We start from the raw sequence: 11,828 nt of genomic DNA, 5'->3' as shown, positions 1-11,828 counted from the left end.
ACTTTTTTTTTTCTTGTGTTGTGTTTTTTTTTTCACCCTAAGCTTAAATGAATTTTGGATAAGTAGTTAATGAAACCTCTTTTCTTCAACAACCAACATGATTAGACATGTGGACCGTGAAACTATTGAAAGTGATTTCAAACGACACTGGCTAGTGGTTTGGAGATTTGTGTGTGATCATTGTTGTTGCAGAGATTACAAAGCCAGTTATCAGTGGCTTTATATCAATTAAGGGAGAGTGAAATAATCAACCAGTTTTTACACAACTTGTATATAATTGCTACTTTGTTAAACATTAGTACAACAGAAAACAGGGAATCTGGCATGCATGATTTTTAGTAAAAGTGAAATCGAAATCCTGAACACTGTCTTGATCATGAGAGGAAATTTGATTCAGTGAAAACAATTCCAAAATTGAAAAAGCTGAAAAACTAAGAAAGGGCAAAGCAAAGTGGGGTTTGGTATAGTGTGAAATTTGCATCTGGAATGGAATCAAAATCAGCATCCCACGAAAAGACAAAGAAATCAAAGAAACCAAAACCAATTTTTCTCATCCCATTTCAAATTGACAACTGATTCACCCACTAAGCAAATCCTTACACAAACATGCTTAAGAGAGTAATTTACACCTTTGGCAGAACTGTTTCTGAGAAATATATGATTAAGTGCTTTTTTTTTTCTGAGACAAAAAACATTAAATCATATATTTGTTCAGAACTAGTTAAACCAAACATGTAAGAAGTGAAGATGATGAAACTTTCAGACATACATCACAAAAACAACCCTGTGAGTTGTCATTACCCTTTGTCTTTTCTCTTTAGACACATCAACCTCAAAATCACATGGTTTCTACTCTAGAACATATATATATATGTATAGATATATATATATATATATATTGATAGGAGTTCAGAAGTGTGGTAAAACCTCAATACTTAAGAAGTAAAAGCAAATTAAGTCCACAAAATATATTACAAGAGAGGAATAGTTGCATAATTGTTGAGGTGTATGTATAAAAAGCTCTCATGTGCCAATGGAGGGAGGTGAGGAGCACTCACACACAACTTCAGTTTCCACCTGTCTCTTGTGGAAGTTCCTGTGGCAGCCACATGCAGCACAAGTGAGAGCAGCAGTTGTCCCTTCTCCACCACTTGCCATGAACTCTCTGCAACCATCAACAGCATACCCTCCAACATTTGCTGCATGATTCTTCTGGCACTCACCATACTTCACACTCCTAACACTTCTCTGAGGCTCCTCTCTTCTCACAACCACCTGCCGCTTCCTCATCCTTCTTCTCTTCCCTTTCACCTGCTTCAAATGAAATTTTCTCAGACCTTTCGTCAATTCAAATCACAAACTCAAACAGAAAGGAACAAGAGCTAGAGAGAGATAGAGCGTTGTACAACTCACTTGGACTGGATATGCAGAGCCCTAACCCTAGCAGTGTATTTATAAAAGATGAACTTGATGTACTCTTTCAATTAATATTAACAACTCAGTGGGACCTACTCATAAGTCATAATCACCTCTCTTTCTTTAGTGTATCTACTATTCAATCATGTAATAATTAATTCTTGCCAAAACCTTCATTAATTCCAGTATAACAATTTTCTGTTAAACAAGACTTTAACTCTCATGCACTGTCAATATATTTTTTTTTTTACATACACCCTCAAATATTTTTAAATCATAAAACTCAAAAACCTTATTATTTATAATAGCGTATATATAAATCACTGATAAAGTAGTATTTATTCTTTCTGTTCACACTTTTAAGAGTATGAAATTAAAAAAACTGTAATATTAATAACATAACTGGTATATCAGACGATTATGTTGACTCGTGAACTTTTCTAGATTTTCAACGATGGCATGTAACACATCTTGCCTTTTACTACAGAAGGGATTCACTGGTCAAATAGGTTTCACAAATTTGCCGCGTAATGAATTATTGTTTAAGGATGAGTCTTTAATCTTGTTAGGCTATTAGAGTTAATCAAAATTAGGTCTCGACCAACGATTTTTTTTGCTAAAGTTTATGGTTCTGTCATGTATGTTATTTTTAGATTGTCGTGTCAATTCATCATTAAAGAACATTAGCAGGTAGTTTGACTCTTTGCAGTTTGAGTGAATAGAGTACTTGGAATGTTTTCTCTTATTTTAGTAACTCTATTTAAACCGGATCACACTAAGCACAGTTGATTTTATTTTATTTTTATATATATTGGACTAGCATTAACTTATGATGATTTTCATTTTCTGTAATTGCTTAGCATTAGCAACACGAAAATAAAAGAAAAACAAAAGGGTGTGCATTTATGATGAAATTTGGCATGCATCTTGATTTGATAAACATTGACGAGGCTATTTAACCGTTTAGTTTTCTCTCTATACATTGAGCTAATTGAGTTGATTCCGTGTTTAATTAATTATCCTTTGAGATTGAAAATGAAACGAATGCAAAAGGATTCCCACATATATGATGAAAACCCTGAATAGTGATGGGTTTAATTTGGAAAACTTTTTGCTTTTCACCTAAATAGTGATGGGTTTACTTAGCAAAACGATAAAGATGGGTTTCATTTGGAATGACCAGCTAAGCCAGATTTAAGCCTCACACGTACCATGGCCCCTAACTTGATTGTAAAAGGCAATTTTGTGGGGTGCATTGATACGATACCAATAACATTTGTCTATAGCGCTTGACCTAAAAACGTGTGTATGATAGGTAAGCTTTGCCAAACCTGTACGACAAAAACTCACAATGATTCCTTTGTTTGCATGCATCTTCATCAACCCACCCATACAGGATCCATCCCTTGCATCTTTTGGAAAGATCAAACTTTCTAGTTTTAATCTTTCACGGTTTACCCTAAACTTCCAGCTTATAGCCCAACTTCTTATCCTTTTTATCCAATAATTTAATCATATCACTGATCGATCTATAATATATATTAGAAATTTCAGACAAAAAGGAGTTCACAAATGATTAATTTATACATTAAAAAAATTATAAATCTATTTTCTTAAGATTTGTTTTTAAATTTGATATGTTGTATCAACTTATTCGTGATTTTTTGACGTTGAATGTTTGTAATGATGCATTGCCACTTGTTAATTGGGTATTCAAGAAATAATTAATGTTGTGGGGTAAATTTGTCTTCTTCATCTTTAATTAGTCACTGTATATTACCATGCCAGAATAATGATTTTTGAAACCAAAAGCTTCCGTTTATGGTTGCCATAAAACCTTTTAACCAGTTAAGTAACTTCAATTTTAGATTTGTACCAAAAATTGACCAACCATTCAGTCACCTAACTTTGTTCTCTTAGACAAAAGTTAGATAGGAACGAACCCATAACGCATTGTGCAAATCTTGCACCATACCAAGATCAATCCACATATATATAAATGATATGTTTTGCCAGCAAATTTAATCACTTTTTGTGCCCTTTTGTTGGAGAGATATATGTTAATAATGTTTTCGCATGCTTTAATATTTATAAATAGAAAAAGGTTGGTTTTGAAAATTTAATTAGCTTAATTTGTGTATGTTTGATCATAACTTTTTTTTTCTCACGGTATAATACAGATTGTTTTTATTATGTATAATATGAGAGTATATATGTGTACAAATTATGACGTACTATACTATTCTCCTTAATAATTATAATATATTTACCTTTGTTACTTAAATATTGTTGATGACTCACTTTCCGGACAGATAAATGCATTGACCGATATTATAATATGTAGTTTGCCATACACGAGGAAAGAGTTCTTTCCACGACTTTCAAACTCTCAAGTTCATAATTATTTAATATATATATATATATATATATATATATATATATATATATATATAATAGTGTTTATATAACACACATAAAATAAAATAATAATGAATAGTATATATGAAAATATACTTGAGTTTTTAAAATATGAAAAATTCTTCAATAATCATTAATCTCAAAAACATCTAACTTCGAAATTAAAATATAGCAAAAAAAATTATTTTAAGAATTTTCCATTAACTTAATAGGGTAAGATTAACCATTTGAAAATTTCATTTCAGTAAAATTATCATATCCATATGTCTTCATCTATATATGTAAATTGGTAAAATGAGATATCTATATTATTATTGTGGAATAACTCGTTCAATCTCTAGTAATATTGTAGTAAATCACGTGTGTGTGTATCTTCATCAGAAGCTTATTGTATGTTATCCACTAGATCATCTAACTCTTCACTTTGTAGGAAATCAAACTATTATTCTCTTATATTTGAAATTCTTGGCTTGTGAGGCATCTCAATTCCATTGAAGATGGTGTCCTAGGAAATGATATACGTCGTAAATTTTCAAGGCTGGGAGAATGTTCTGACTAGATTTTCTCAGGAGTCTTTATATCAAGTGTTGTTGAGGGACATCTGTTAACCAGTTAAATAATATTATAGCATTAGGTTAAACCCAAAACATAACAACATGCATCTCACCCATTTTAGAATGGTCCCATTGAATATCTCAACTAGGTCATTTTATTGAGCAGTTCCAACTATTGTCCATATCTTGCTATGTCATTGTCCTTTTAGAAGGACTTAAATAATTCTGAGACCATTATCAATTTTTAACATCTTGATTGTCTTACAGGTTTTGTTCTCCACTATAGAATCATAACTTCCTCGAGTAATCATTTGCTATTGATAATGAAGTATCTTGTTTTAGAGCATGGTGGAGTGGAAGATGGTCTCTAAATTATTTAAACCAAATTATGCAAGCTTTACATCAATGTTCACAAAATCTCATATGCTCAATTTTGTCAACAAACCTTACTTTTTGAGCTCAATTGTGTTTCTCACTTGCTCAAAATGTAAGAAGCATATGTGCCTACTTTTAAGATTTATCTACCCATAATCTAATTTTAGTGTACCATAGATCTAAATACAAGTAAAAAATCCTACATTTCGAAATATAAGTATCATATGTACTACATTGCTTAACCTAACTTCAAGTTTTTAACCTGTCAATCCGCTTTGGCCTATTGGCCCACATTTTCTAAATTAAAATTTAAAAAGAAAAAGAGTTAAAAATTAACTTTTCTATATTAATTTAATCCAAGGAGGTAATTATAAAATAATATTCTAATTTAGATATTTTCAGTATTTTAATTATTTTAATATTTTCTAAGAGATAAGATTTGGTGAATAATATTTTAGACAGAAGATACCAAAATAGATTTCTTAGGAGATAATGTGGTTATAAGGAGTGTATAAATTGAATTAAGTTTCATGAATATAAAAACATATCTAAACTGATTTTTTTAGATAATATTTTCTTAGAAGAGATCTTTTTTTTGCTGAGAGTTTTACTATAAATAGACAAGTTAGGGTAGTGGTAATGACTAAAAATCTTTTTAGTACGTTTATAAAGTGAAAAGAAAAGGAAAAAGAAAACTTGAAGAGAAATAACGAGGAACGTGAGAATGAAGGTTGAAATATGGAGTATTTAGGTGAGAGAAGCTAATTAGTCTTTTGTCTTACATGATTTTTGTGTTGAAAATATGATTTTCGACTATTTTGATTATAAAAATAAAAATCTAGTTTTTTTTTGGTTGATGAAGGTGTGAGGGGTAGAGTATAACTCTATGAACATGACTTTAAGAAAAAGGATAATTTGTTTGATTTATGATTTAGTAGTGCTGATTTTATTGTTCCATGAAGTTTAAAACACTAGTAAAAAAACATTTTTTATAACGACGTTTTATATTGGTTATAATATATCAAGTATAAAATGTGACACGGTGACATAACTATAAATAAAATAATACTTTTTATATCGGTTATAGTTATAACAAGTATAGAAAGTGGAAACAGTGAAATTTTTGTAATAAAAAAGAAAACTTTCTATACTGATTATAATTATAACCAATATAGAAAGTGGATGTGGTAGCATTTTTTTAATAAAAAAGAAAACTTTCTACACCGATTTTAATTATAAACAGTATGGAAAGTGGTGTCCAACTTTTTGTGCAAGGGTATTCTACTCAACCTAACTTTGACAATTGGAATGCCCAATCTCCACGACCTAGCTCTAAGAAACCGCTAGCACAACCAATTTCTTCTTCCCTAGCCTCATAGTGGTGAGCGACAATGGTCTACGTTGGAGGTGCTATCGGCCTATGTTTTTTCCATGGCGAGGTGCACACAACTCACGGCGTTGGATCTGCAAAGGTGGCTCAGGCGCGACATGTGTTGTTGGTGTGTTGATGAAGGAGTCGTGGTGGTTCGCAACAACACTAGTGGTTCTTCGCAATAGCGTCTAAATGTTTATTTCTTACACGGTGGTGATGGCGACGTTTAGGTGCTACTTCAACTGGTTTTTTGGCATCGTTCGCCTAGATTGCGAGGAACTTCCATTTTCTGGTCTAGTTTTGCTTTTCAGGTAACACATGCGGTGATGTTCATGGTTTTTCGTGGTTTCAGATCTACAATGGAGAGAGACACAATTTAGAGCTACGTGTAGTTTTAGATCTTGGAAGTTGGATCCGCATTGCGATAAAGATGCTCATGTTTGTTGGTGTGTGATGCAGGTTCAATGGTGGTGTTTTGTGGTGATAAACGTTCGAAATTTCCTTCTTCAATGAGGCAAGAAGGAGGACTGATAATTTTTGTCGATGATAGATTTTTCTATACTAGTTGTACTTTTAACCATTATAAATAGTGACACCTTATATGTCAATTCTAGAATCAGTATAAAAATCAATATTTTTTATACTCTCTACTTCTATATCGATTCTAAAACCGGTATAAAAACCCTTTTTAACAGGTATATAAAGGATTTTATGCACTAGTGAAAGAGTTTTATGTGAACTATGTTAAGATTTTGATGTTTTGATGATTAATCTGGGGTATGAGACTTTAGTGATATATTACTTGAAAATTGAGAAAGATGATGTTTTTAAGTGAATGGTGGGTTTTGTGAAGTGATTTCAACTATTTGTTTTAAATTTGTGATTGAAAAGAAAATTATTGATATTTTAAGAGTTGCATGAGTACTTGGGTGCATGGGTTAAAATATGGGTTTTGCTAAGACATTTTTATTTTGTTGGATTCTCTATAAATATATGATTACAATCTTTTGTTCCACCATAGTTGGAATGTCGTAAGACACTTTTAAGAGTCTGAGTTATGACACCATAGTCAAGGAGGTTGTAGTATTCTTTTATGAGTTTGAGTTGTCCCACCATAGTCAAGAAGGTTGTATGACTCTTGTGTGAGTTTGAGTTGTTCCGCCATATATAATCGAGAAGACGATAGGATGCTTGTGTGAGTCTAAGTTTTTCCACCATAGTCAAAGAGATGGTAGAACTCTGTGCGAATTTGAAATTGTTTCATTGGTTAGGGAAGTTGTAGGACTCTTTTTGAGTTTGAGTTTGTTTCATTTTGATTAAGGAGGTTGTAACTTTGTGAGAATGAATTTAAATGGAATATTTGGTTTATTTACTTGCTTTTGTTTTAATCATCCAAAATTGTGGGGTTTTTATTAAAGATTGATGAGTTAGAAACTAGTCTCATTTTCTAAGTTAGAAATAAGATGTGATATGAGAAAAATTATGACTAGAAAAGACAAACTTTTTAAGCTTGTCAGTTTTTGACTACAATATTTCTTAGAAGTATACTTGGTAAACTTTTATATGTTTTACAATGAATTTTTTGTTTTGGAAATAGTTATTATTTTAAAATGTTTTGATATTTCTAAACACTTTATGAGTTTATTTTTAAAACTAATGTTTTTACTTTGACATGTTACCTTATGTTTTTGTGGTTGCGGTTTTCATCTACAAACACCATAATTTATCATAAGAGAATGTGATTGTACAAGTTTGAAGAAGATGTACAATACTAAATAGAGTGATGAATATTAAAAAATGTTTGAGACAAATATTTAATGTTATATTTTTTTTCAATAAACTTTAGTGTTGAAAAACAATATTTTTTTTATTGAGATTCAAATAAAGTAATAATAGAGTTTTTTTTTTTAATTATGTAACTCGTGATAGTTATAGATCTTAGAAAAGCGAAAAAAAAGAGTATTATACCATGAATTTAAAATTGGCTTATATCCTTATCACTATGAATAATATTATCTATTAGAACAATGGTTTCCTTGTCATAATTTTTTTATACATGTACTTTACATTACCACACTTTTTTTTATAATAAGGATAATTCATTTCTGATGTTAAAAATAAAAACCATTGAACAATAGATTTTTCTACAACTAAGGACAATAGCACCCAAACTTTGATATCATTCTTAAGTACCAAAAAATAAGTACTCACAACTAAAATAAATAAATAACATAAAAACAAAACAATAGAAAATATTAAAGTTTTACGACTAAAGGAAATAAAATTTTAGTACTCTCCTCTCTAGCTCTAAGGAAAAACCAATACCACTTGTCTTGTAAATAGAAAAAATAACAAGAACCATAAGTGAGAAACTAATTTTTTCTTTTAATTTTTATTTCACTTACTGAAGCAATAGAAAAAAAAAACAAAGAGATTTTGGTATATTATACTAAGAAAACACTTGTATAACGTGATGAACTTTAAGCCTAAACGGATTCTATAGGCCTATGATTACAAAATAGATAAATATTCATTCAAAACACCAATTTTTGTTGTTATTAATTTTTTAAAAAGTAATTCGTTGTACATAGTTATTTTACTTTTTATAACTCTGCCTAAATATTTCAAGAATTTATTTTTATTTATGTTACTTTAATGGTTCCATTTGTATGCATTGTTTGAATATATTGAAAGTACATTTTTATTTTTACTTTTGTTGCAGAAAGATAAAATCTCTGGTCTTATAAATAAAGATAGGAGTATATATTTTTGTGAGTTGGAGAATAAAATTAAATAAATATAAATATTTTTTTTAACAAGTACATTTTGTAATAAATAATACACCATAATAAATATAATTATATGAAATTATGAACATAATATGTTATACATTTTGATAATGTTTATAAAGAAATAATAAATTAAATAGCAGATATTCAGTTAATTAATTTCATTTGAAAATCAATTGTCACTTTTATATTTTGTATCTATGTCTATAATAAATACAATACATTCTTACATGCAGTATTAACTCAATTTCTGTTATACATATACTCTTATATATTCATATATTTTATGAACTAGGTCAAGAAAAATCTTCGATAAGTGATTTTTTTTATTTGATACATGATTAACTTTTCCACATCATCTCAGAGAATCCATATACACTTTTCTGGTAAAAAAAAATTTGGTCTTCCTCTTATTTGATCATGATTAATCTTCTCATGTTATCTCATATAATTAATACACTTTTCCAGTAAGAATATATATATATATATATATATATATATATATATATATATATATATATATAAATACAACAAAGGTTTTTTTATGTGTGTCTAACACAAGTCCAAGTTGTATTGAGGATATAATTTTATGTCGATTCTTCCAAATGACCAACGTAAATTTACGTTGAATCCTATGAATGATGAATATAAACTTATGTTGGTTATTTAGAATAATTAATGTAAAAAGTCTTACATCCAATAAAAAGAACTATGAAATGAACATTTTTAAGCTTATATTTTGTGTTCTCTTATCAAACGAGGGATTTTGATCAAGTTAAAAAAAGTTAGTGAATAAAGAAGTCAAACAGAGGAGAAAGATTGAACCATTCCTGAAGAAGATTCAATTGTATAGGTTCAAGAGCATTGAAGTAGGATTTCATCCTTCGTTTAAGCACCCTTGAATCTATATAACTCAATCTTCTTCTGAGTGGTCCAATCTTGATATGAAATTTTTTGCTAGTCACGAATTCTTCTTCAACTTGGTCAAAGATTATTCACATGATTCACAACATAGAAAACGTAAACTTGTTCAAAAAGACTCATTTCATCAATAATTTTTTTTATTGGTAAAAAGATGAACCAAGGTATGATTTTGATAAACATTAAATACAAAAAAAGAACATTAATGCAAAGTCTTAACTAAGTTCTCCAAAAATTATCTAGATCACAAATAAAAAACTTTATTAAGAAAAACCTTAATGACTAAACCCATCAAATATAAAAACTCTCAATGAAATGTTCGTCTCTAAAGATCAATATTTGTTGAAAAAGTATCTCAAATCACTACGATTTCACACTCAAAGATGAAAACCTATAAACTTAAATAAAAAAGAAATTTATGTAAGTTAGATCCATGAACGATATAAATTTAACACATGTTATGACACCATCTAATGTTAAACTTTTACATTACTTGATGTAAAACACACACACACACATATATATATATATATATATATATATATATATATATTTAAAGAATATAACAAATTTTTAGTTTTATCTCTTCTATGTGACAATCCACATGTCTTCGTATGCAAAGTATATTACAATTGTTCATGTCACATGTTTATTTTTGTTGGGTTTTCCTTTTTATCGAAATTGTTGGTGACTATACGTGTTTATGGGTTTGCGATTAATGGTTAATTATCATTGTAATGAGTTTATGATTGATTTTGGATCGTGATCATGAAAAAAAAAAGACAACAATAATTAGAATACTTTACAAGTATGAAACTGAAAATGTGCAATGTGAAAACTCGTGAAAGAATGAATATATATTGTAAGATCACGAATCCACAAAATTAGGTGTGCGTAAATAATTCAAAAGGATGCATGTGTTTGATTATATAGTATATATACTGCACATTATTAGCACAACCAACAAAAAGAATTACGTTCTCTTAGGCAACACTAGCTTGTTGAAGAAAAATATAATAATAATGTAATATAGTAAGACAAAATATTCCTAATGTTTTAACTGACTCTGATCTTGGGTTAGGTAATGCTGGTATGTGATATTGATGGAAGACTAAAGCAAATGCTTTTTCCCCTTATATATTTTTGGTCACCATGTGAGAACATTGTTCTTCAACTCCCTCGTAGATGCTCTTTTATGCCTAAATAGAACAAAAGTGCCCGACATCACCATTGCTCCATCTCTTTTTCCTCATCACACAACCATGCAAAAGCTAGTTTGGTCGTTAAGCTTTTCTTTTCTCTTATAACCATAATAATTAAAGGTGGTATAGTGTGTTCAACCAGTTTTACTATCACGGATTCATAGCATTTCTTATTAGGCTTTGTCCTTTAGGCAATTAAGAAAGGTTTAATCAAGGCTTAACCATGATTTAGACTTTGTTTTATGTACAATCTCTATTTAATTATGTTATTTAATGCAATTATATATTCATTTTTCACACTCAAGGATTCTTAATCAAACTACACTATAAATTCAATGAATTTACGTACTTAAGTATTCTTTATTCACATGTTACAGAAACATTTCATATAACCAAAAAAATCATATTTAATTTCCGTCTAGAGTAAAAATTCGTCGCTCATTTTCTGAATTAGACCTAGTGAATCGGGAAAATAATATTATTTTAGACCATTAAAAGCTTACAAGTATAAATTTATAAAATTTGAATTACACGATTTTTCGTTAGAAAAATATTATGATGAAATAGTTAGGAATCTATTATTACAATTTCTTAAGACAAAAAGTTTCAGTCTTTTTATCTAACACAAAAGGTATTATTGGAAAAAAAAAAGAGTCTCATGATATTAAGTTTCCATTTTAGTTACAAGCATTTATATTGAGTGAATATATATTAGAGAAACGAGTGATTTATAAATAGAGAAAAGTATAAATTTATTTTCTTAAGATTTTAAGTTAAAGTT

The 11,828-nt window shown here is 29.2% G+C and overlaps 1 protein-coding gene across 1 annotated transcript; it reads right to left on the bottom strand.

Annotated features, from left to right (window-relative positions):
* Nucleotides 1-525: 525 nt before the first annotated feature.
* On the bottom strand, nucleotides 526-1,485 carry LOC108344803 (mini zinc finger protein 2). Its single transcript, XM_017583303.2, has 2 exons — nucleotides 1,414-1,485; nucleotides 526-1,311 (listed from the first exon to the last, which is right to left on the bottom strand). Exon 2 carries the CDS (start codon nucleotides 1,288-1,290, stop codon nucleotides 1,024-1,026), a length of 267 nt encoding a protein of 88 aa, XP_017438792.1. The 5' UTR covers nucleotides 1,291-1,311; nucleotides 1,414-1,485; the 3' UTR covers nucleotides 526-1,023.
* Between the last annotated feature and the right edge of the window lie 10,343 nt (nucleotides 1,486-11,828).

Source organism: Vigna angularis, chromosome 8 (assembly GCF_016808095.1).
Source record: "Vigna angularis cultivar LongXiaoDou No.4 chromosome 8, ASM1680809v1, whole genome shotgun sequence".
NCBI lineage: Eukaryota > Viridiplantae > Streptophyta > Magnoliopsida > Fabales > Fabaceae > Vigna > Vigna angularis.
The sequence above is the reverse complement of the archived record's forward strand: the minus strand, read 5'-3'. Positions and strand labels throughout refer to the sequence as shown.

Coding starts and splice junctions, on each gene's coding strand:
- LOC108344803 (XM_017583303.2), bottom strand. CDS start 1,290: ATGAGGAAGCGGCAGGTGGTTGTGAGAAGAGAGGAGCCTCAGAGAAGT.